The sequence below is a fragment of the Sceloporus occidentalis genome, unplaced genomic scaffold (assembly GCF_023333645.1).
Source record: "Sceloporus occidentalis isolate IW3139 unplaced genomic scaffold, rSceOcc1.0.p SCAF_4, whole genome shotgun sequence".
Lineage (NCBI taxonomy): Eukaryota > Metazoa > Chordata > Lepidosauria > Squamata > Phrynosomatidae > Sceloporus > Sceloporus occidentalis.
In genome coordinates this window covers 166182845-166209325 of record NW_028316984.1, presented here as the reverse complement: position 1 = coordinate 166209325, position 26481 = coordinate 166182845, and the positions used below count along the sequence as shown (strand labels likewise).

Genomic DNA, 26481 nt, shown 5'->3' with positions numbered 1-26481 from the left:
TCTTTCATTCTGTAGAGGCTGAACCATTCTGCTCTCTGGCCAAAAGCCTTGTGATCTCTTCTGAGAGAAGACAAACAGCACAGCTTCTTTAAGTTATGTTTATTTAGCAATACGGGTGTATGTACATTTATGAGAATCCACCTTTGAATCCCCTGCAGCAGGAGACATACACAAACAGTGAAGGGCTGGACTCTGCGCTGCACAGTGGCCTTCAAGGCCATCATCCCATCCTGCTTGTCACAACAGTGAAACAGGTAAGAAAGGGACAGACAAGAAGCAAATCAGTTCACACGGTAGAATCTTTGGGTAGAGACTCTCCGCATTAGCCAGCGTTAAAACAATCGGGCTCCGTAGCCAAACGTCTGTTTAATGCCCTCAAAGTAGTAACGTTGCCAGCCCTCCCTTGTTCTCTCTTCTTCTCTGGCTGGGATGCCCCTCCCTTCCAGATGGACTTCTGTTTCACCAGCTCTGTCAATGAAGGTCAAGTTGATGGTTGCAACGTGTCCTAGAAGAGCCACACAAACCACAACATCAGTAGTGTGGCATAACTTGGGTTAACACAACATGCATCTTTACTACTATTGTTGGAGAAAACTGCTCTTCCTTCTCAGCAACAAACTGAAAAGCCAGGGAACAATTATCCTGAATGATGTCAGAGGTTTACCAGTAATAAGTATGGGTGATACCAGCAACCAACGAGTCAAGGCTTGTAAATTACTGAGAGGTGCATCACAGAGCAATGAGAATCACGGTAAATAGCACACGAGCCTAAGGCTTCCATATTATTATATGCAGCAGAATTACTTACCCTCTGGCCATGACTTAAATCTCCATTTCATGGCAATGTGCTTCTCAGGAACCTAGAAAGGAATAGAACTTTATCAGGTATATTTCCACCCGAATAGGCAACATATGGAAAGAGATTGGAGAAGGCCTGGAATATCGAGCAATCAATTCATCTGAACTGTGGTGCTACAGAAGAGTTCAACACATACTGTGGACTGCTAAAAAGACAAATGCAAAGCAAATGCAAAGAAAAGCAAGCCTGAACTCTTCCTGAAAGCAAAGATGTCTAAATTGAGATGGTTGTGCTTTGGCCATAACATGAGAAGACATGACTCACTAGTAAAGAGAATAATGCTTGGCAAGGTGGAAGGCAGTAGGAAAAGAGGAAGACTGAATTCCAGACTCCCTTCTGGGAGAAAGACAGCATACAAATGAAATAAATAAATAAAATAAAAATAAATAGTGTCAACCAAGGAAGTCACAGCCCTGAAGTCTGCAAGACCTGAGCAGGATGGTTGATGGCAGGATGAATTCAAGGTCACTCATTCATAGAGTCGCCATACGTCAAAATCGACTTGATGGCAGTTAACAATAAACTCCTATTGTAGCAGGTTAGAAAAATGTTACATAAATACACAAAAATATTTTATTGAATTCAGTCATCTTAAATTCAGTTGCAATCTGCCAGATTTCCTGACTATATATAGTTTTTGTAAATCAGACACTAAATCTGGAAAAAACAACCACATACAGTACATACCCAGTATCATAAATTTGATTTTACTAAATGCATTGGAATTTTTTAAAATATAAAACTACACCAGGCTAATTTTTCACAGAGACAAAGTTCTGGTTCAGATTCAAAGCATGGTTTGTAAGATCTAGAGTTAGTATTGTTTCTACACAATACTTTCCTCTCATGTTTTGTAATAAATGACTTCAAGGGTTTGCTAAACTCTAGTTTCCCTTCAGATCTGAATCAGAATTCTGATCCTTATATCTGATTACAAACCAAGGCGGGGTACAGACCACCCCAAAAGGGCAGCCTGCCAGAGGAAAGCCTCAGCCGCTAAATGGTGAGGCTTCCTGCCGGTGGAAAAATAACCCACAAAAAGTGGGTTCTTTCTATGCCACGGTGGCGGTGTAACGAGTGCGCCATAGTGCGCCACTGGTGCACTCATTACGCAAGTGCTGCGTGGCGCTGTGCAGGTGCTGTGCTTGCATAACAATGGCGGCACCCATCTGTATAGGGCACCGCCATTTTGACGCCGTTGTCACGTGCGAGGGGGGTCTAGAAGCGCTGCCCCGAAGCACCTCTCGCACGTGACAAGGGCATCCTTTTCGGCCCATCTGGAGTGGGCCCAAGATCAGATCATTGTTTGTAAAGAGAAACTATGTCTGTTTCCCAGTTTACATGTTTAGAAGGAATTGAATAATTTGTCTTGAAAACCTACGACTGAAAGGGGGGAAGGAAGGTAAAGGTACAATATCCATTCTGTGTCTAATTAGATTGTTTCAAATGGGATGATGCTGCCCATGTATTTTCAACAGATGAGCCTGCCTCTACTCCTTGCAAATCTGATACCCACAAAAAGAGGAAGTATGCAATTCAAGGGTTCAGTGAATTAACTTAGGTCTAAAATACACTGCTGAAATACAGTGGTACCCCGGGATACGAATTGATCGCGTTACGAAATTTCCGGGGTATGAAAAAGTTAGATTGGAAAAAACTGTTCCGGTTTACGAACTATTTTTTGGGTTACGAAATTCATTTCGGCGCGTTTCGGCGCGAAATTCAAATGCGAAGCGCGGCTAGCGGCTTTCCAGCGCTAACGGAAAGCCTTTTCGGGTTGCGAAATGTATCGGGTTACGAACGGAGCCGCGGAACGAATTAATTTCGTAACCCGAGGTAGCACTGTAATTCAGTTTGAGACCGCTTTAACTGCCTGGCTCAATGCTAGGGAATCTTGGGAATTGTAGTTTATTCTGGCTCCAGTGCTTTCTGACAGAGAAGGCTAAATGTCTCACAAATCTACAATTCCCAGAATTTCCTAGCATTGAAGCAAAGCAGTTAAAGTGGTCTGAAACTGGATTATTTCTGCAGTGTTTTTGGACCAGAGTCATTACAAAGAAAGCAGATCATGAACCAAAAGGACGACACTTTCCAAATTGCAAGTAACTGGCAAATGATGTATCATTAGTACTTACTAATTCAGTGAATTCACCAGTGACACTGCCATCTAACAGCTGGAATTTTCCTCCTTTGTCAGCTTCCACCACTGCAGAACAATGGGTAAAAGCCTGAACCATCTGCCATTAAAAAAAGAAAAGAAAAGAACAGCCCAGTTACAAGGTGATTCTTTGCACTAAGCTAGCCAAGAGTTTAATGCAATTTGATTAAGTAAAGAAATAGTTGCTTGATTAAAGTGTGTGGAATCACTGTTTTGGCCTACTGAGGACTCTGGCGATGACTGCAACAACATGCAAGGGAGGAAGCCGCACCTTCAATCAATGGATCTAAATTATCATAGGGAGATGCTCATCTCTGAAGGAAATTTGTCTGGAAACAGAGCCCCTGCTTTAGGATGATGCAACCTGTCCAGGCTGAAGAAAGCCAAGATGACTCATGATGTTCTGAATATATATACTAGAAAAGTAGCCCACTCCTGCTGTAAAAAGCTGACTGTGGTTTGTTACTCAGAAAGAACACTGCAGAAAATGCATGTGAGGAGTACTGGTCCCAAAAATCAGCAGAAACAACTCTTGTCAAATTGTTCTCAACAACTTAGGTAAGGTTGCTGGGTAAGAGACAATGTGTATGTACACACATAGTGTGTGTGCTTGTGTGTAGTAAGAGACACCTCTAGACTTACACTAACTTACCTCTTGTGTAATGAACACTCTGTACAATTCATCTGGAGATGTAAGAAAAGTGTCCTTCAAAGTTATCTTACAGGTAGGTATCTTGACTCCTACAGATTTGGATTTAAGTGCATTGCTAGTGTTGCCAGATTCAGTGACCTAAAAGAATACCACATGTTACAATACTAAAATGTATCTTAAGTGTGGTGCAATTATGTATATATATTTTAAAAATATGAGACAAATCACTACATTATTTGTACCTGCTGTGGAAATAAGGCACAAAGAGCAACCACTCATTTTCCTCACTGAACCCTACTAGGCCCCCATCCTTGAACTGTCTGAATCCAGTCACATGTCACCAAGTACAAACATTCCTGAAAATAATATTTAACGCTCGGGGTTCTTTCACATGCCACACTGTGAAGTCTACTAGCACTCTGGCCAAAAACCTGCTGGGTCACTAAACCATTGTAAAATTCAGTGCATAAGCCATTGTGTTTTATCAGTTGTTTTGTAAGTGCTGTCTCCAGTAAAACCAACAGGTCTACAAAGATACATACAGTATAGCCCACTGACATTTAAGGATAAGAATGAGTTGACTATTGGATAATGGACCCATGATGCACATTGTATGACTGTGGGATCCAATGTAACTATACTGGAGTATACTGACACCATAGACTGATAGAAGTGTACAGGATTTTGGCTGTCTGTATTCTGTTGTAACTCCAATTTTCCTAAGCATTCCCTTTCCTAACCATTTTCCTAAGCTTTCCTACTCAATTATTTGAAAATAAAATGCAGAAACAGAAACTTGTTCATCTACCTTGCGATCATCGGCTTTGCGCACAGGATGAGGTGCTGGGTTTGACTGCTCACCATTTACTGTGGGCAAGATCATGCCTTGGGTAAACTCTAGAAAATATAACATCTTATTATTCCATGCAAAGCATGTAGAATCTTAATCCATATTCTGTTACAAACATAGGTATGAGGGATGATCATGAAGGAAAGGTAGTCTTCACAAAGAAACTGGCAATGTTGAAATGAACTGGAAAACTAAGAATTACATAAACTTCTCTCAGGTCTACACTGCGAAAAAGCTACTTTACAATAGCTTACAATCTGGAATATGTCTGCCAAGTACTCTAGGAGCATGCAATACAAGTTATCTTATGGAAAGCAAAAGATATGGCCAGTGTCAACATTAGCATGTATCATGTACATTACAACCAACATCAAAAAGTTTCACAGGTAATTTAAGGTCACCATGTACATTTCAAGCCACCTTCAGCCTCTTAAAACACACTGGCATTTCTTTTGCCACAATTGGCACATGCAATTCTCCAGGCTCTATGCCCGACATTCTGTTTTTAAGCCAGCATCCTACTGGTGCATTACACAACAGTCCATTCTGCCAATATAAGGCACTTTATAGCTGCAGAAGGGAAACAACAAACAAAACCAACTCCATCACAAGAAAAGGCTGCTCTGCCAGCTTACAAGCAGCCCAGGATCCACAGAGCAGGTTTATCTCCTTCAGAGGACTGGCTTCACTACCACCCTGCTCCATAATGGCAGCATCCACAACCCTTTTACCCCCACTACTGTGGCACCACCTATGCAAGACAGGATTGCAGACTTAAAGCTGAAACTGTCCTAACAAACAAGGAATAATCAAGGCCAACAGGGCAAGGATATCAGGTTGTACTGAATGGCATCCTTCTGCTAGCAGAGCGGGCACCAATTAATGAATCAAATTCCCCTTCTCTTCTGTATATCCCCAACTAAGCAGTGATTTGAAATGTTTATTGCTGTGTACCTTCAAGTCATTTTGGACTTATGGTAACCCTAAGGTGAACCTATCACAGGGTTTTCTTAGCAGAATTTGTTCAGAGGGATTATGTTCCCTGACTTGCCCAATGTCACCTAGTGGGTTTCCATGGCTGTGCAGGATTTGAACCCTAGTCCCTCAGTGTCCTGGTCTAACATCAAACCACTGCACTATGCTGGCTTCTAGTTTGTAATGTACACACTGCTAATTCTGCTCTGGAGGACTGAACAAGGACATCCAACGAAGCAGGTGCTGGGAGGGAGGCATGCAGGGAACTGCTGAATAGAGCAATCCCAGTCCTTGCATCTAGTTCTCAAAAACTGTAATCTACAGAACACCAATTCTGCTCTTTGATCTCAAGCATGGATATATTTTATTCTTTCTTTGTGGAAGAATAATTACTGAAATTTACAAATGTATTTTTGCCAAGCGGAGCACCAAAATACATTTGATACTTGTTGTTTCTGAGCCAGGTAATAAATAATAATAATATATAATAATAAAACTTTTATTTGTATACCGCTTTTCCTTCAGATCAAAGCGGTTCACACTGTGCAAGTTATGTGACACATGTCACAGTACAAGGCAATATACTCCAGCAACAAATTACTTCAGCAATTTCTTACAATTCAATAAAAAACCTAAAAACCATATACAAAGCAGTTAAAACTATCAATTATGCCTGGACCTCCTGATCTTAATTAGAGTATACTATCTCTAAAGAGAATCGGGGGGGGGGGGGGGATGCTTTCTGAAAGAGGTAGGTTTTCAATGCCTTCTTGAAGGCTTCCAATGTGGAGCAGAGTCGGATCTTTTCCAGAAGTGCATTCCAGTGAGCCGGGGCTGTCGCCATATAGGCTCTCTGATAAGTTGCTGGTAATTTTATCCTGGGGTATTCAAGTAGATATTTTCCCATTGTTCTTAGGGTGCGGGGCGGATTATGTAGGGAGAGGCACTCCCTCAAGTAAGTCGGGCCCAAGCCATGTAGGTACAACTGTCTGGAGGAATTATAATCCATATTACTGTCTTTTGTCGAGGTAGTGGTAATATATGTTCACTCTTCACATCAGTGAAATTTCTCTTCTCTGATAACTTTAATGGCCAGATACACAAAGATGGAGACATTCCTCAGAGTATTACAGTCTAAACTGTTTAGGGCTTTTAACATTACCCATAAATAAATCAGTAACATGTGCAGTTGATGCAGCATATGATTTCCCCAAACTGACATAGATCAGAAGTCTGAACTTCTAATTTTGTATTAGCTGTAGTTCCAAATAATCTTTACAGACAGCCATCTACAGTAATCTCACCTAAGTGTAATGAAAAAACGTGTGACTGTGGCAGGATCTTAACCACTCTTTCAGAGAGTATCTGAAGCAAACATATTTCAAATAGAAGTAAATATTGCAAGTGTCCTCTGTCAAAAAACGGTGAGGAGAGCTTTAACAAGAAGCCTGTACCATTTCTTTTAACCTCTCTGCATACCTGTCTTGAGAGTGCTGATGTAAGTTCTCAAAGCATTGCTGATCTGTTCTACGCCTTCTTGCTTCATCAAGGCTAGTAGATTTGTGTCTGGCTCATCTTTGGCAAGACTAACACTAATCTAAGAATAAGAAGAGAAAGATTCACATGATCTCAATACAAAATCTTTTTTGCACACATTAATTTGCATTGTATCCTTTAAAAATATTTCTGGAAAGCACCTCCGTCCAGCGAGAAGGTGTTTTGCTCCACAAATAAACTGGAATAGCACCATAAAACAAGAAACTATGTGTAATTTTGAATGGTAAATATAAAAAATAAACAAATAGCTGAAGAGGGCTTTCAAAAGCCACGAAGGGAGTGAGGGATTGATGGCATTCCTGCTTCAAAAGTTTCATTGAAACAACATATTTTACAAAAGTAGTGCACTATTTGATTGAAAATATGGGGTTATTCAGACTTCTGATATTTTCCCAATGAAAATTTCCCAATCATAAATAGCACTTGAAATTGGGCTTACCTCTATTTCCTCAACATCATTTTCATCGGATAGATTTGGAATCTCCACGTGTCCTTTGTATTTCACACCAGTATTTGTGGTGCCTATAAACAGCAAAAACACCACATCATCAGTCTTGCTCAATTTCAGTTTCCTAACATTAACTTTACTTCAGCACTCTGGAAAAGTGAAGAACAGTTTTTCTTTTGATTTCCTTTGTGATTTTAAAAAAAGGCTTTGGCTCATAACAAATCAACACCCAGATCCTAAAGCAGGACCTCTGGACAGGTTAAAACAAACCAGCTTCCTCACCTGTCCAAGCCAGCTTGATGTTCCATTCATAGAAGAAAATTAGTTTTCCTTTGCGGTTGTTGATCGAGGCTTCTCCATCCAATTTGCTCACTTCTGTCACTTCACAAGTCCCTTCTGCATTCTCTGCTCTAACAGCTAGAAACAGACTTTTCAGTTTCTCTGATGACCAGTTAGATGCATCTCTTTCAGTCCTAAGAGGAAGGAAATCTCAAATTTTAAAAATGCAGGAACAAACAGCTGATGGTTTTACATATTTCCATTATGCTTGGCTTGTCCCTCTGTGTTACACTCTACTAGCTGTCCTAAAACATAGCTTCCCTTGCTAAACATAATGGAATAACCTCAAGAGGAATACATATGGCATTCTGGGGGAGCATTGCTTCCCATCTCCCCTGAGAATATATTTCCCTAATGGAAAAAATTAGAAATTTGGAGAAGGGATCAAAAACCCACCCTTCTATCAAATAGGTTTTCTTTTTCAAGTAAAAGTGTTGCTAATTCAAAACGTGTTCTATTTTTGTGTAACTTCATCAGCATTTTTTAAAAGCTGCTATCAGTGGGCAAGGCTAAAGCATAAGGTGGATGGATATAAAGTCAAAAGTAGAAAACCATCACTTTTTCCTTCTCTATTCTTACTCTCAACCTGGCTGGGTGTTGGGGAAGGGAGGAATGACTTTGGCAGAATTAAAATATCATTTGTACAGGGTTTTTGAAAACTGACTCAAGAGCACACATGGTTCTAGTGCTACTGTTTGCTCACCCCAGATGTTTAGCATTAAGAAAGCACAGTGCGCTCGCATTATATGCGGGTGCGCTTTATGCGGACTTGAGCGTACGCGCTCAAGCCGCGGGGAGTGTGCAGGGCGGCACGTCCCATTCAAATAAATGTGGTGCGCACCCATGGTGCCCCACACGCTCCCGCACCACCGCACACGAGTCCCATTAAAATGAATGGGGCTTGAGCATAGGCAGAATTTGCCTTACGCGGGGGTGGTGGTGGTCTGGAACGGATCCCCCACGTAAGGCAAGGGCTCACTGTAATGGTTTGTACAGAAATACAATATATAAACCAAAGATGTGTTTTTGTACTTAGAATGTTTCAAAAATCAAAATCGTGTTTGGAAATGTATTATCTGGATTCAGTTCAGCCTTGTTTCAGGCTGGAACTGAACCAGCCTTGGTTACCATGACTGATGGCCTGCTCCAGGTGATAGATAGGGGCAGTGCAGCTGATCTTCCTAGACCACTAGATCTTTGATGCCCTTTACTTTGTTGATACTGTGTGCCTCCAAGTTGTTTCCGACTTGTTGAGAGGAGGTTTGCCAGTGCCATTCTGAGGCTGAGAGAGTGTGACTTGCCCAAGGTCACCCAGTGAGTTTCACTGTCGAGCTGGGAATCGCATCCTGGTCTCCAGTCACAGTCCAACATTAAAACCACGCTGGCTCAAGTTCTATGGTATGGGAGTAGAAGGCACTGTGTTACAATGGTTCCACATCTATCTGCATGGCCAGTTCCAGAGAGTAGCACTGGGATGTTCCTCTTCAGCCCTGTAGCTATTAAGATGTGGAGTGTCACATGGATCTATTCAATTTCCAATTCAGTTTAATATCTATGTAAAACTGCTGAGTGAAACCATCGCAAATGTTTGAGAGCAGTAATATTAGTATGCCAATGACAACCAGCTCTATTTCTTCTTGTCATCAAATCAGATGAAACAGTGGAAGTGCTGAATTGGGCACGTAATAAACTGAGTGAGAACCAATAAATAGAAGCTTAATTTTAATAAAATGGAGATTCTATGTAGCAGACACTCTTAGGTGTTATAACTGGGTAAGTGAGCTGTCCCAGATGGAGTTCCTGAAGGACTGCTTCATAGATCCAGAGCACCCTTAGATCTATCTTTGTCAGTGCAGGTCCAAGTAGATTCTGTGCTCAGAGTGCCTAGGGACAGCTTTGTCTGACCCACCACCCATGGCTTTTCCTGGACAGGGATAACCTAGTGACAATAGTTCACTAGTAATTCCTCAAATAGACTACTGCAGTATGCTCTACATGGAACTGCTCTTGAAGATGACGCGGAAAATGAAGCTAGGGCAACATGCAGTAGCTAAACTGCTGACAGAATATCTCACAGAAAACATGACACTGGTTTCAGAGGAATTGCACCAGCTCCCAATATGCTTCTAATCTGAATCCAAGAAGTTAGTGATGACATTTAAAGCTCTAAACAATATCAGATCTCAAGACTTAAAGGTACTGTTCTGCATATATTACACCTCTTTTAGCAAAAAGATACAGGTGGGGCATATGCATTTTGCAGAAGTCTATACCAGATCCTGTCTGATCTTGGAAGCTTAGAAAGATTAGCTCTCATTCATACTTGGATGGGATACCGCCAACAAACACAAGGTGCTGTGGGCTATATTAGAGGAAGGAAATGGCAAAAACATCTCTGAGTATTCCTTACCTCAGATAACTGTGACATTCATGGGGTCACCATAAGATGACAGGGGACTTGAAGGCATTTGCATGCACTCATATGCATTTTAATAAATAAAAATAATAAAAATAAACCAGGAAGGGGTAACCAACATTTTAACTAACCACCCAGCTGTATCTATATACCAAACTTTGCTTGTACTGTCCTCTCCTAATGCTCAACATATACTCCACTTTCCCAAAAATCAATAATTAAAAAATGTCTAACATGTCAAGAAAGGTAGTTTCCTTTAGTGCAACAGTTCTTTCAGACTCCACTCTGGATGTGTGACTTTACTTCAATAGCATTATGAGAAGAGAAAGCTGACATGACAGCCCTTCAGGTATTTAAAGAGACCTGTCAAATAGAACAGGGCAAGGAATTGTTTCCTATGCCCTCACAGGTCAGCTACTGTGATCTTAGGGACTTTGAAGTGGGAGAAGTTTCTTCCTTTATTATATAAATTATGGATATATATATATATATATATATATATATAAAATATAATATAATAATGTAAGGATCTGTTGGGAGAGGATGAAATATGAAATATTAAGAGTGACTGGTGATCAGCTGAATGACTGAGGGGATTTTTAAAAGGCAGCTATTTTTGTCAGGGTGTTGAGCCTGTTAATGCATCAGCAATCTCTCAGAACCAGGAATATGACTTAAAAGAGATTTTAGGAGAGTTAGGACATGAGCTATAGAGTGAGAGATATGAATGTTGCTGTTAAATATGAGAAAGAGATGTCAGCTGGAGTTAGTTAGGGTCAGTCAGGATTTGATGTTATGTTCAACTTCTGTTTAATAAATCATATAAACACATCGTGTCTGTGGTGGCAAAAGTTCTTCAAGGGAAAAAGCATCCAGTAGGGAGATTCAGTGAAGTAAATCTCACACAGGACCCACAAGGGCATTGAAAAGGACCCCATATTTGATGTCAAAGTGGTGGGATATAAGAGGTCTTCACATTACTGGCAGAGGTGGAGATAAGTAGAAGCCCTCACAAATCTAGGAGCACTTTGAGTGTTGAACCCAATGGATCACCTTGGACAAGTCACACACTCTCAGCCGCAGCAAACCCCCATGATATGGTCGCTATTGTCACAAAGGACAATATATTCCATTTACACATGTTGTTGTTCTGTGCCTTCAAGTTGATGAATCTATCATAGGGTTTTCTGGGGCTGAGAGTGTGTGACTCGCCCAAGGTCACCCAGTGGTGACCAGGCTGAGCAGGAAACTGAACAATGACTACGCCACACTGGTTCTCAGTTAAACATTGGGAGAAACTATTTAAAAGTATTCAGAAATGCTGATTTTCTGGGGAAATGTAAACTGGAAAATCTTCCAGTGGTCTTAACAGAACATGATCTGACTTAGCACATTTGATTTATATTATCATTATTTTAAATTTAAGTGAAAAGCATTGACAATGGTTGACCTATTTTTTAAACTTCCTAACAAACTGTGCACGATATGCTAATGAGCACTGATTTGTTTATTTCAAAATAATTTCAAAATGAGTTAAACTCTTTTCCACTGATGGCTCTGGGGAACCTATACTTTCACAGTTACTGTCTGTAGAATCACGGCACTACTTAATTCAATTTCAAATTGAGAACCTCTTGTTTTCAGATCTTTCTTGTTTAAAATGTGCACCATCAGTTCTAGCCAATCCCCTGGATTCTCTTGCACACTTAGATCAATAGGCAGGGTGAACTCACAAAAGCTTAGATGACAGATTTAATCTACTCAAGAGAGATTATTGAGAGATCTATAGAGCAATCCTATACATGTTCAGAAGTCCCACTTACACCCAGGTTAGCGCTTTTTTGACTATAATCTAAGATAAAAAAAATCCCGAAGTGGATTGTCCCTTGCCTCCCTAATCAAGGCAACCAAACACTGATACAACACGTTTTGAAAAATATCACAAAAGAAGAGCAAGCTTGTAACACTCAAAATGTGCAGTTTCTTAGGTGTACTACTGACTACACCTGTATCTTTGCATTAGTATCACAAACTCCTATTGACAGTGCCATTTGGGGAACCCATCATTTCCTCTGCAGAATGAATTGATCCCATTTCATGAAGGGGAAAACTAAGGCTCTAAAAAAATTACTTGCTGAGATGGGAAGCAAATCTAGCCCTGCAAGATGTACACAAATCAGACTGCCTGGCTTTCTAATTACTGTCCCAAATTATTCAGCAGTGCTCTTTCTTTCCCCTTTTAAAAAAAGTCATACTTCTTTGCATACTGTACAGTGTTCACAATCAGGAAAACTACAAAGCCCAAGTTACAGCATAATGGTAACCTGCTGCCTTTACAAGAGACTTCAACAGCTCCAGAGGACTCATTTTGAAAATCTGTTAGCAGAACCTGAATGTAAAAAAATTAAGTGTGCTTCCTAAGCTGGTGACCGCCATAAGTTTTGCAGTTTCTTAGTGTTGCTGTATTTAGCATTACGTACCCTTGAAAACCGACAGCTTGCTCATCACTGCAGAATGAGCTCCTGGCTCACTTCACATTGCCTGTGACATCGTTTTTTTCTTTTGGGGTTTTCCTTCCCTTTAGACTGAACCAGAGGGAGGGAAAGAAGAAATAGCTCCTCCGTGAAGAACTTTCAGGGTTCAAAAACAGTAACCCCACACTGCTTCCCAAGGACTCAGTGCCAGCAGTCAAAGGATACAGGGTACAAGGTAGTGTCCTGCAGTATAAATTAAGTGGCATGTTACCAAAGCAAGGGACACATTCCTCCTACTTCTTCCCTCCTTTACAGTTTCCTGCAGCTTGGAAAACAACAGCTGCTCCTGCAAGTCAGGGGCATGGTGATCATGTTTCTTGCTGATACTGAACAGTGCGGACTTCATGAGGAAAAAAAGCATCTGGACTGATGGTCTGGGACCAGTTTTCTTTGAGGCAGTTCTCAAAGAAGAAAGCGGTTGCCCACAAGAATTTATATCAAACTAAAGCAGGCTGTGAGCTGCCATAGATTCCTTTTTTTTAGAATAATTGTTATTGGGTATTTTAAAAACATATATACAAAAGAACATATATTAATACCAATCATTCATGACATATAATACAAAAGCAGTACAAACCATATTATCCACAACAAAACAAACATTATATAGCTAGGGATACCCCAACCAACATATATAGCATTCATTCCTGTGAGCTGCCATAGATTCCTTAGTACTGTAAGAATGCATTTTCATACAAGCTGCATCTTGACTGCTTGAAAACTTTGTGCATACTTTGTTTCCTGCTAATAGCCAGCTGCTCATATATATTTGCAATTATGCAAAATATTCAGCTTTCAGTTTACAATGGCAATGTTGTAGGAGATGCATAAAACCAGTGCGCACCATTTTAGCCAATGGGGTTTGCCTCTCCGTGAGTAATTGAGACTGCGGACTTCAAGTCCGAAAAAATGGAGGGGCGACTGTACTTTCTTTTGCCAGTCCTCAACACTGCTGCCAATTAACTGCCCTGGTTGACTCACAGCTAAAATAGAAAGGAAGAAAACAAAGTTCTCTTCAATCTGTTCACCACACAGTGTCTGTGAACTGATATTTACAAGTCAAGTGCATAATTAATAAATATGTATTGCAAACCAATCCAATACTGCAGCCTGGTTAGATAAAAACAAACCATGGTCTTAAGTGTCAGAAATGAAGGTCTCTGATAAAAGCAGCAGCAAGGCAGATATGGGCAGAAGAATGAAAAGTATGGGGCTCCTTTCTGTTACAACCCGCCTTTGGCCTGAAAGCAATTTGCAGAGCCTCACTTCCTCAGCCAGATGCTACAAATGGACCCAAGAGATAACAAAAGGATCACCAGGCTATAACCCTAAACCCACTGGGTCTACATTTGTTTCAAAAGCCACCTCCAATGAACACATGAATCCCAATGCAATATCATATTCATTTTCATGCCATGAAATAATCTTCCTTACCCAGGCTGCATCTGCACTGCAGAGGTAATCCAGTTTGACACCATTTTACCTGCCATGGCTCCATTCCATATAGACTCTTTGGATTTGTTGCTTGTGGTACTAGGCCTCTCATACAGAGAAAGCTAAGTATCTTTAAAACTGCAATTCCCAGAGTTCCATAGCACTGAGCCGTGGCAGTTAAAGTGGTGTCAAACTGGATTATTTCTGCAGTGTGGATGCAGCCCCAGTTTATAAGAATAATCCCACTCTCATTTGGAGGAGCGCCTGAAAGGCAGCCGGGAACATTTAATTTACATCTATCTATACATACCTATATCAATAGGTATAGCTATAGCTATCTATGCGTAACTATATAGCCATATAGAAATATATAGAGATACTTATAAAGATGGATAGATGGAGATATTAATAGATATATAAACGAGAGGCAGCATGGTGCAGTGGTTTGAGCATAGGACTACAGCCTGGGAGGTCAGGGGTTGGATCCCTGCTTGGTCACGAAAACCCACTGGATGGTCTTGGACAACAAGTCACACTCTCTCAGCCTCAGAGGATGGCAAGGACAAACCCTTTGACCTGTCTTAGTCCCTGGCTCAAAATGGAGGGCATTCTGGAGCCCCTCCCAGACAGGAAGGCTGAATCGGAGGACGTGTCCTGGAAAAGGAGGGCGCTTGGTCACACGGAGATCGTGTTCTGAAAGTGGAAGACATTTTGGGGCTCCTCCTGGGCAGGAGCACTGGAAATGGAGGACAAGTCTGGGGAAAGGAGGCCTTGCCTGGTTATCCTGGGCTCAAAGCCCTCATGTAAATTCATGATGCTCAAAATGGAGGCGAGGAAACCAGGACTGGAAGACGCGTCCTGGAAAAGGAGGACCGGTCTGATCGCCCTGACCTCAAAGCCCTCATGTAAACCCATGCTTCTTAGTAATGCTAGAAATGGAGGGCGCTTTCGATAAGCGGTATAGAAACGCTATTGCTATTGCTCTTCCTCCTGGAGAGGAAGGCAGGGAAGGAGCTCTTGTCCGTTGAGCCTGCCCTGGCTGGGAGCGCGCCCTCCTCCTCCTCCTCCTCCCCGGCCTCGCACGAGGAGGCGGCGGCGGCGGCGGCGGCGGGTGCCCCAGTGTCTGTCCGCCCGCCCGCCCGCCGTGCCCCGCAGGCGGCCTCCCGCTCTCCCTCTCTCCCTCACCAGTGCCAGTTGTTGACGTTGGTGGCGTCCGCGCGCTGCTCCACAATCCAGCGCGGGTCCCCTTCGCCCCACTTCGCCATCGGCGCCTCACAAACACCGCGTCCCCGCCAGGCCCAGAAGCTGCTAGAAGGAAGGAGCGCCCGGGGGAGGGAGGGAGCAGCAGCAGCCTCACTTCCGGCGCCGGCAACGCTTCCGCTTCCGGTCCTCTTCCTCCTTCCACATCGGCCGCTCCCTCCCTCCAGAAAGACCATAGAGACGGACTCAGAGAGGGGGCGGGGCTTCGCTGTTCCTCAGAGCCTCCTGCTGCCTCACGGGAATAATAATAATAATGATAATGATAATGATAATGATGATAATAGATTTTTTATTTATATCCCGCCTTTCCAGAAGGATTCAAGGCGGGTTTACAACAGAATATTTAAAACTCAATACATAACTAAAATTACATATCCCTCTTATGATCCTTAACTTTAAAACTAAAATGCCAACACTATAAATACAAATTAGAATCAATGTAAAATAGGCAAGATTGGAAGGGAGAGATTTGGGCAAACGAAGGGCGTAGAAACATAGAGTTGGGAGAGAGAGACCCCAAGGGCCATCCAGTCCAACCCCATTCTGCCATGCAGGAAATCAAAGTCAAAGCACCCCTGTGACAGATGGCCATCCAGCCTCGGTTTAAAGACCTGGGTAGAATTCAAAGACACAGCCCTGTTAGTCAGCAATGCCCTTCCAGGCCAGTCCCTGCGCCAGAGGATAAAATGGACATAAGTCAGACATTAGGAATGGGAATACACCAAAACCAGTGGCAGAACATTTCAACCTCCCTGTGCTTTCCATCTCAGACCTCAGAACAGCGGTCCTTGAACAAAATAACTACGAAGGTAGATTGGAAAGAGAAAAAGCAGAACTGGAATTCACCCACAAACTACAGTCCCTCAGCAATGGATTGAAGGAAGACAATGGTTTCCTGACTCACTACACACACTTCAACCCTATGCAGCCCATCCTCATAGGGGCGCCCTATATTCATCTATTCCCCTCACCACAGGATAGTCCCATTGCAAAACTGGATCTGCCACTTCATCCCCATGCGCAAAAAACCATTTCCTATGCCTTGGGCACTAACGACCGTTAAAATTGGACCTGCAACTTGATTTCCATACACAAAGGGCTTGTAGTTTGTACTGACATCCTCACATACCCATGGCATGTGTCTTGTATTTTGTAGAACGTACGCCATTGGCAGGTTTCATTTTTATAGATTTTATTGTCTGTACATACAGTGCTGTGTAAATCTACAGCGCTATATAAATAAACTATAACAACAACAACAACAATAATAATAATAGTTTTTATTTATATATTTCCCACCTCTGCCTGCGGATCGAGGTGGGAGTACAACAAGGGTTTTATGTTTTATAAACTTTCAGTTTATACAGCTTTCAGCGTATGACGCGGGTGCACTGTATTTGCACGTGCCTGGCTTCCACTCCACCAAATGCATCTGAGGAAGTAGACTGAAGTCTATGAAAGCTCATGCTGCCAATTCCTTTCTTTCAGTTAGTCTCAAAGGTGCTACATAGAAGGAGACTCCACCACACTCTGAGGGAGCGTGTTCCACTCATAGAATCATAGAGTTGGAAGAGACCGCAAGGGCCATCCAGTCCAACCCCATTCTGCCATGCAGGAACTCTCAATCAAAGCATCGCCGACAGATGGCCATCCAGCCTCCGTTTGAAGACCTCCAAGGAGGGAGCCTCCACTACACTCCGAGGGAGTGCATTCCACTGTCGAACAGCCCTTACTCTCAGGAAGTTCCTCCTAATGTTGAGGGTAATCTCTTTTCCTGGAGCTTGCATCCATTGCTCCGGGTCTTAGTCTCTGCAGCAGCAGAAAACAAGCTTGCTCCCTCCTCAATTTGACATCCCTTCAAGTATTTAAACAGGGCTATCATATCACCTCTTAACCATCTCTTCTCCAGGCTAAACACCCGCAGCGGAAGTGAGTCCCAAACTCAGGTCCTCCAGGTTTTTGTGGAGGACTTCATCTCTCAGAAGCCTCAGCCATCTTGCCCAATGATTTGGAAGTGTGGGAGCTGAAGTCCCAAATGTACCTGGAAGGCCAGACTTTGGGAATCACAGGCCTATATAATGTAGTATCAGTATGTAGAGAGGTCTTGTTGCACCTTTAAGACTAAGGTCCCAAACACACTGCGGAGATAATCCAGTTTGAGACCACTTTAACTGGCCTTTCTCAGTGCTAGGGAATGCTGGGAACTGTAGTTTGTTGTGGCACCAGAGTTTTCTCTGACAGAGAAAGGCTCAATGTCTCACAAAACTACAGTTCCCGGGATTCCTTAGCACTGAGCCAGGGAAGTTAGAGCAGTCTCAAACTGGATTATTTCTGCAGTGTGTTTTGGGCCATATGACTCTGGAGATCAGGGTTAAACTCCCTGCTCCAGCATGAAGATCCAATGGGTGACATTGGACAAGTTACGCTCTCAGCCTCAGAAGGAACTTGCCAAGGAAACCTTGCGACAGGATCGCCTTAGGAGGGTCGCCATCAGTTAAAAAGCATGACTTAATGGAGGCTGTAAAATAGAATGAGATGAAATATTTATATCTTGCCTCTCTATCAAAGATTAAAAATACAACACAGACAGAATAAGGAGCGGCATCATCGCACTGCACTCTCATAGCTTTGCCATTCCACTCTGACTGCTCTGTTGCATTTTGGGGTTTGTAGTCCAGTGAGGCCTAAGAGCTCTCTGGCTGAGAATTCTAAACGCCCCCTCCTTAAACTACAAATCCCAGAATGCAACAGAGCAGTGAAAGTGGAAGAGCAGCGCTATGAGAGTCTAGTCCCTCACGCGCCTTACGCATGAACCCCTTAACCAACAACGCCTTCGATTCGTCCCGTCGCTGAGGAGTTTTGGCTCCTCGGGCTCCCGTAGCCATGGCGGCGCCATGAGCAGCCAAGAGGGAGCGGGAAAGAAGAGAAGAGACACGCTTCTGTGGGGCTCCGTTGGACTCCGTAGTTCGAATTCCCTTCGGCGTGAATGCCTTTAAGTCAGAACACAGAGCAGGGCCGGGAGCGGTGGGCGCGCTTTGTTGTGGACTGTGGGGCTGTGGACTACATTTCCCGTGATGCCTTTCGAAGACACGCCTTTCACTTCCTGGCTACGGAGGATGCAGGGAAGCGGAGGAGGGCGACAGTGAGGGGCTGGGTCCCCGCTTGACAGCGCTCTCGCAAGGGTAGGCCTGGCTTGGCTTCGGGGGAGCGATTGGGTCTGATGACCAGGCCCCTCCTCCTTTCCAGGACGCGTCCTCCATCCCAGCCTTGTCGAATCCCAAAACGTCCTCCATTGTGAGCATGACTAAGAAGCATGGGTCTATCTTTAGAGGAGGGTTTTGAGCCCAGGGTGACTAGGCACGCCCTCCTTTCCCCGGACGCGCCCTCCATCCCAGCCTTCCTGTCCAGGAGGAACTCCAAACGTCCTCCATTTCAAGCACGACTAAGGAGCGTGGGTTTTGTCTTTCTAGGGGCGCGTTGGCAGTGTCCTCCATTTTGCGCTGCCTGGTTGTCCTCCTTTGCGGGGAGGGAGAAGGGCACCTGGCAGCTTTCCTTCGGCCGTGTCCTCCATGTTTGTTTCTTCTTCTTCTTCTTCTTCTTCTTCTTCTCTGTGTTACCTTTTCCAGTGCCATGTGGAGCATCGCTCACTAAGAAGCATGCATTGACAGCGACGTCGGTCTTGTTAGTTTTTATTCGGTCATGCCCTCCATTTTTGTCGATTGCCCTACATTTGGGGGGTTCCTTGTCCTCTTTTGCAGTGAGGACATTGGTCACTCTGGTCAGCAGGCAGCAGAGCATCTGAGGGAGAAGGCTCAATCCCTCACAAAGGCACAGTTCTCAGAATTCCCTGGCATTGGTCCAGGGCAGTTAAAGCGGCCTCAAACTGGAGTATGTCTGCAGTGTGTTTGGGACCTTAGTAGACCTCAAGTTGATCATGAGTCAGCAATCTGATGCAGCAGCCAAGAAAACCAATGCCATTCTAGGTTGCATCAATAGGATTATAGTGCCTAGATCAAAGGAAGTGATAGTTCCTCTGCATTCTGCTCTGGTCAGGCCCCACCTGGAATACTGTGTCCAGTTCTGGGCACCACAATTCAAAAAGGATGTGGAGAAACTGGAGCATGTCCAAAGGAGGGCGACAAAAATGGTGAAGGGTCTGGAAACCATGCCCTGTGAGGAACGACTTAGGGAGCTGGGGATGTTTAGCCTGGAGAAGAGAAGGTTAAGAGGTGATATGATAGCCCTGTTTAAAGACTTGAAAGATTGTCATATTGAGGAGGGAGCAAGCTTGTTTTCTGCTGCTCCAGAGAACAGGATCCGGGAATGTTAACCCTGAGGTTAAGAGGGGACATAGTAGCCATGTTTAAATATTTGGAGGGATTTCATATTGAAGAGGGTAGAGGCTTGTTTTCCACGGCTTCAGAGACTAGGATCTGGAGCAGGGGTAGGCAACCATTTTGAGCCGGGGGCCGGGTTGCTGTCCCTCAGACAACTGGGGGGGCCGAAGCCCAAAAATAAATAATTAAATAAATAAATAAACCGGGACAAATGTAGGACAACATTTTGGACACTTTTTAAAAAAAAAGTGGAGGACACGCAAAAAAAAATTGCTGATTTTTTAAAAAAATGTTAATATAAATGCATGTTTCTGAGGCTTCTATAGACAATTGCCCCCCTTGCCCCTGCGCGCGAGAGGCCAAAGGCCCCGGCGGCAATCGGCAGCAGGACAGGCTGGGGCCGGTCCCAAGGCCTTGCCGGGCCGCATCCAGCCCACAGGCCACAGGTTGCCTACCCCTGATCTGGAGCAATGGATTCAAACTACAGGAAAAGAGATTCCACCTAAATCTTACAGATGGTCAAACCTGTTCAACAGTGGACTATGCTGCCTCAGAGTGCAGTGGGATCTCTTTCTTTGGAGGTTTTCAAGCAGAGGCTGGATGGCCATCTGTTGGCGGTATGATCATAGAATCATAGAGTTGGAAGAGACCTCGAGGGCCACCCAGTCCAACCCCATTCTGCCATGCAGGAACTCTCAATCAAAGCATCCCCAACAGATGGCCATCCAGCCTCTGTTTAAAAACCTCTAAGGAAGGAGACCCCACTACACTCCGAGGAAGGAGTTTGTTCCACTGTCGATCAGCCCTTACTGTCAGGAAGTTCATCCTAATGTTGGGGTGGAATCTCCTTTCCTGTAGCTTGTATCCATTGCTCCCGGTCCTATTCTCTGCAGCAGCAGAAAACAAGCTAGCTCCCTGGGTTTATTGCTTGCTTTGTGTCCTGGGTGATCACCCAGGAGGTGGTCTGTTTGTCATTATTGAACAGCTGTTTCAGATCAAGTACTCTCTGTGACACTGAACAGGCCTACCATCCAAGACTTGTGTTTAAAAATTGTTACTGTACAGGATGCTTTGAAAATAGTTGATAATTCATTCTAGTAGCTTAATTAGGATCTGTGGTAGTCCATGGGTATTCTGCAACTTTGGCCCCATACAGACAGGCCAAAATAAAGCTACTTCAGGTCACTTTGGAGGTATGCTGTTTAAGTTATGCATTAGCACTGGAGCGTGGCTTTGGCACGGCTTCCGGACTCTTAGGACGCATGCATCATTTAGACAGCATGCCTCCAAAGTGACCCGAAGCAGCTTTATTTTGGCCTGTCTGTATGGGGCCTTGCTTTTCAGGCTCTGTTCTCTAGCAGATTGTTCAGTCTGGCCTTGGTCCAAAACACCTTGCAGAAATAATCCAATTTGAGACCGCTTTACCTGCTCTGGTTCAATGCTAGGGAATTCTAGAAACTGTAGTTTTGTGAGACATTGAGCCTTTTCTGTCAGAGAACTCTTGTGCCACAACAAACTGCAGTTCCCAGCCAGAGCAGTTATAGCAGTCTCAAACTGGCTTATTTCTGCAGTGTGTTTTGGAACCTTGTCAATGTTTTTCTACACTTGATTGAGTGAGATAGGTACTGTTTTCGGAATATGTAATTAAATCCTTAAGGTCTGTGTACCTGGCTGGGCATGGGGAGTGTTCAGCCCACCAGAGGTGCATACCACACCATTGGCCATACTGGTTATTCAAGTGCAAAAATATTTCATACAATCATGGATTTAGAGAGGGCCATCAGATCCAACCTTCTGCCATATAGGAATGCACAACTGGATTAAAATACATATACAACTAGATCACAAAAGTTAAAGGTTAGAGATGGCAGATTGTGTAGTGTGTTCTGAGAAGCATGTGGATGCTACTGCTCAGTGAAGTGCTCAGAGACTGTTTCTTAAATGACTATAGCAAATATGCAAACATTTAAAGATCATTTGCCTTCTTTTCAGATGAACAGAACAAAAATTGATGAGGAAGAATATTGGCACAGTTCCAAATGTAAAGCCTTCACTTTTGATGATGAAGAAGATGAGCTCTTCCAGGTACAGTTTAAACAAGCTGATTAAACACCATGCACATCTTTATTATTGATTAATTTTTTTATATCCTGCCCTATATCAAAACATCTTAAGGTGGCTTACAAATAACATTAAAGCAAGTGGACAATCAAAATAATTTAAGTAAGCTAAAATATGTGTTCCTGTCAAGAAACTTATGGCAAAGAAAAATCTTCGCACAGCATAATTCTTTTATATCTTGTGTTTATGGATATCAGTTATTGCTGTGGTGTGCCACTACATATATCTGGCACAGAACTGGAATAACAAGTAATCTTCATTCAATAAAAGCACATCTTTCTAATTTTTATGGTTATAAATATATGCTTGAAAGTTAGTTTGGTTTTGCAAGATTCAAAATTTCAGTGTCATGCAAAGTTTTCTGGCCCTCTGTCATAGCATCCATTACCAGTAGTCCCTACTCCAAAGACTCTTTTGCTCTTTTGTTACTACAGCGCGCCGGCGCCATACACGGGCGCGCCATACGCGGCCTTGAGCATACGCGCTCAAGCTGCGGGGCGGAAGGGGCGGCGCGTCCCATTCAATTGAATGGGCGTGCGCGCCCGTTGCGCCCCGCGCGCTCCTGCACCGCCGCGCCGCTGCGCATGAGCCCCATTGTTTCCAATGGGGCTCAAGCATAGGCGAAATTCGCCTTACGCGGTGGGATCCAGAATGGATCCCCCGTGTAAGGCAAGGACAGACTGTACTATCAAAATACATTTTGCCAAATATTTGAAAAACTGAAAAAAATCTGTACCAAGTTAAAATATTGCAATAGGATTCTAGGACAAATCTCGTATCTTATTTGAAACATGGTACAAATTTGATCTATGACTTTTCACCAACATTTTCATCTGACAGATATTTTCTGACATTAATTGTGCATACTGTAATTTGTGATTTCTGTAGTTTAGGTAACAAAAAGATGTCACCTCAGATTATTTTAGTTTGTATACAAGTACCAAATGCATCTATACCTAGGTCATAGGCTGTTTAGAAAAAAGTCTTCAGTTTGATTAAACAGGGCTTGATATTGTTCTAAACTTAGTTCTGTTCGTAGTTGAAGGAGTCCAAGCGAGCAGTGAACAGCCTCCGAGATATTGTAGATGATGATGATGATCTTGAGAAGATCACTTGGAGTGGAGAGCCCGTAGGCAGTAAGTGAAGTAGAACCAGAAATGGGCTTGTGGGGAGCATGTAAAAGCATTTTCTTTATATCTGAATGGATGTTACTGTTTTGGCAAGATTGTGCAAGACTAAATCTGAATGGATTCTGTATTGCTGCAACCATTAATGTGTGGACTATTGTCTATGACTTGTAGAAATATATTTCTGATTCAGAGGTTGTAGACATCTGAGAGAAGCACATTCCATTTTTATCTGCTACCTGTCTACCATTTGTGGAACAATTTGCCATTTACTGCTTGTGGAAATCATTTTACTGCAACAGAGGCCATGAGGACCAGAGGAAGCACATGGACATAGTTTGGGATATATAGTTCCCTATAGCACTTTGAATTGTGTATTCTGTGTTTTGCAGTATTATTGCAATGTGGTTACTACATATAAATATATGATCATTGTATATATGTTAGAGTTGTGGTTTTATTCTTTTGGTACATTGTTGTGATATAGTTCATTACATTGTCAGTTTCTCCCTGCTATTCTTTCTGAGATAGGTCAGACCAATAGAAACCCAGGGTCATCCTGAGAGTATCATGGCTCAGTGGGAAATAGAAACTGTCCCAAGTCTTAGACCAACATTATAATTATTGTACCGTACTGGCTGCCCCATTGCACTGGCTATTTGGAGTAGGTCAGCAAGGATTTTCAGTTCCCAGTTGTTTAATAGCAGCAACAACAAAATGACTCCTTTGCTTCAGTCATTAACTGAATTATTATTTTGCTTTTGATCTTGGCTCATCTTAATATCATGAAATAGCATCTATTTTTGCTTTTAGTAACTGGTTAGTAAAAAAGAATGTTCCATTTCTGCCTCAGGCATTGTTCTAGCTCAGTTAGAGATAGCTCCATAAATAAGCATTACTGTTTCTCAGGTGCTTGCAACAACTTCACTGCATTTGATACCAGTTGACGTAAGGAAATGCCTACGTAGTTTTCTAAGTTAGTAGAAACTGTTTATACAGAGCTAATGTTATTGCCATGCTGGCTGTGGATGACAGTATTTGCAGTCTAACACATCTGGAAAGTATGAGATTGGGAAAGACTGCAAGTATTCCTAATCTGAATCCTTTGTTTTCCAAATATATTATTTATTCCAAAAATGATAGGTATTTTAAATAGCAAATTTATATTAAGGTGGTCTTGTATGATGGTGTTATGTATAAAAGCAGGAACAAAGGAAGTAGGCTCAAGATAGTAAGTAATTGATATTCCAGAACAAAAATGTCTTTCTGCTCTTGAATGTTAAAGATGTTGTCCTTGGTAAGAAAATGGATCAAAATTGTTCTATCTTTCTCCATAGGCATTTCCTGGTCCATCAAAGAGACTGTCTCCAGCAGCACTAATAGCTCTGAGGGGAGAGATGTGAGTCTACAAAAGGGCTCATCGGGATTTCCCAAGCAAGCCTCCTCTTACTCACTGAGCAGCTTTTTCAAAGGTGGGAGGCTGTTCATTAGAAGCTTAGTAGACAGCCTTTTCCCTAAAACTATTTATTTAGTTATTTTATACCCTGCTTTTCTCTCAGGATGGGAAGCAAGGTAGCTTACAACATTTGAAGATGAAAGTTTACCTAAAACACTTACTTTACAAAAGTTAAAAATGGTTTAGAATACAGTGGGCTTGCCGTATGGGCGGGCAAGCCATTTGTGGACTCAAGCATCTGCAGATCACTCTTCCCTGTTGTCAGTGGTGGTGCATCTATGCAGCTGTGCCAGTGTGGTCATGCACACATTGCTGTTAATTGACTGTAATGGGGCTTGAACATCTACATTTTTTCTCATCGGTGGGGTGTGTGTGTGGAACTGAACCCTGTGAATGGGAAGGATAAACTGTACATTTAAAACATAATTTAAAAAATACAAGAGAAAAAACAGATCACACCACTTTTAAAAACTGTACTATTATATTATTAAATTAAACTGTGCAGAAGAGAATCTTGGCTTCAGTTTTGCAAAGAGACTCTTCCCTTTCTAGAATGCTTCACCTTCTGTGTACCTGACAAGGGATCAGTTCAGGGGTGAGCAGGCTTCATGATTGTGCTTTGTAATTTTTTTGGTTTTTAACCAACTCTCCTGAGATACTCAAGCCAGAGCAAACTGCAGAATGGTGGTTTCAGAGTTAACTAATACACTCATCCCTCCATATTTGCGGATTTGATATTTTCGGATTTGATTATTCACAGATTTGATTAATATAATAATAAATAATAATACTGTTTATTTATAGCCCGCTTTTCCAAAAGAGATCAAAGCAGGTTACAACAAGGGTATAAAACATTATACAATTTAGACAACAGTATATAAACATCATAAAAACATTCCAGAATAAAAAACACAATAAAACCACAGAACTAAAAACCATAGCCAAAAAACAGAACTAGCTGGAAAGCAGCATATATGATGGGGAACAGATGTCAAGACACATGGGAGAAAGCCTGTTGGAAGAGATAGGTCTTAATTTTCTTCCTAAACAGGCCGAGACAGAAAATGCCCTTTGCGAGGACGAGGTATATCTCGTTTTAGGAACCCTTAATAATTGCTTCCCGACTGTCCTGAGAGTGCGGGGCGGATTATATGGAGAGATGCGGTCCTCCAAGTACCCTGGGCCCAAGCCATTTAGGGCTTTATAGGTAATAACCAACACCTTGTATTGCACCCGGACGCGAATGGGCAGCCAGTGAAGATCTTGCAAAATAGGTGTTACGTGGCTAGTCCTGGAGCATCCAGTGACTAGCCTTGCTGCCATGTTCTGTACTAGTTGAAGCTTCCGGGTTTGGTACAAGGGTTGCCCCATGTAGAGTGCATTACAGAAATCCAACCGAGAGGTCAGCAGAGCGTGCACCACCGTTTCAAGGTCCTCCCGGCCCAGGTAGGGTCACAGCTGGCGTATCAGCCGAAGCTGGTAACAGGTGCTCCTGACTGTCGCATCCACCTGAGAAGTAAGGTGGAGCGATGAGTCCAGGAGCACCCCTAGACTGCGAACTGAGTCCTTCAGGGGAAGCGTGATCCCATTCAGGACAGGTGGACAAATCTCCTTTCCTGGGCCTGGAGAACCTATCACGAGTACTTCCATTTTCTCTGGATTCAGACTGAGTCTGTTTTCCCTCATCCAGCCCATTACCGACTCCAGACAGGCATTTAGAGGAGAGATGCCATCCCTAGTCACTGCATTAGTCGGAGATGATATGTTCTCTCCAGGAATATCTAGGTCCTCCAATGCAACTCTATGGTCAACTTTAACCAAAAGTTGCACTGAAAGACCTAGAGATTCCTAGAGAGAATACTTTACTAGGCTTTGTAGCTCTTCCAGTGCAGTTCTATGGTCAGTGTCTGTCGGAAGTTGACCATAGAGTTGCACTGGAGGACCTAGAGATTCCTAGA

General features: G+C 42.9%; 2 protein-coding genes across 5 annotated transcripts in view; one reads left to right on the top strand and one right to left on the bottom strand.

The window, feature by feature from the left end:
- Nucleotides 1–84: 84 nt before the first annotated feature.
- AHSA1 (activator of HSP90 ATPase activity 1) lies at nt 85–15574 on the bottom strand. Of its 2 annotated transcripts, none has more exons than XM_089522292.1 (9): nt 15408–15574; nt 7782–7972; nt 7491–7573; nt 6974–7091; nt 4478–4566; nt 3670–3807; nt 2995–3096; nt 809–860; nt 85–505 (listed from the first exon to the last, which is right to left on the bottom strand). In XM_089522292.1, exons 1-9 carry the CDS (start codon nt 15485–15487, stop codon nt 333–335), a joined length of 1026 nt encoding a protein of 341 aa, XP_089378418.1. In that variant the 5' UTR covers nt 15488–15574; the 3' UTR covers nt 85–332. The 2 variants fall into 2 exon arrangements, with proteins under 2 accessions (XP_089378418.1, XP_089378419.1); XM_089522293.1 differs by lacking the exon at nt 15408–15574 and adding an exon at nt 14998–15120.
- Nucleotides 15575–18526: 2952 nt separating this feature from the next.
- Nucleotides 18527–26481, top strand: part of VIPAS39 (VPS33B interacting protein, apical-basolateral polarity regulator, spe-39 homolog) — a 32531-nt gene continuing 24576 nt past the window's right edge. The window contains exons 1-4 of one of the 3 annotated variants that reach the window (XM_089522289.1): nt 18527–18664; nt 21812–21904; nt 22980–23076; nt 24405–24539. In XM_089522289.1, coding sequence (XP_089378415.1) covers nt 21812–21904; nt 22980–23076; nt 24405–24539 — 325 coding nt within the window. In that variant the 5' untranslated portion in view covers nt 18527–18664. The other 2 variants (XM_089522290.1, XM_089522291.1) reach the window with 2 other exon arrangements.

Coding starts and splice junctions, on each gene's coding strand:
- AHSA1 (XM_089522292.1), bottom strand. CDS start 15,487: ATGGCGAAGTGGGGCGAAGGGGACCCGCGCTGGATTGTGGAGCAGCGC. Junction 7,092..7,490: donor ATGATGTTGAGGAAATAGAG/GTAAGCCCAATT, acceptor TCTTATTCTTAG/ATTAGTGTTAGTCTTGCCAA. Junction 3,808..4,477: donor GCAAAGCCGATGATCGCAAG/GTAGATGAACAA, acceptor GTATTCTTTTAG/GTCACTGAATCTGGCAACAC.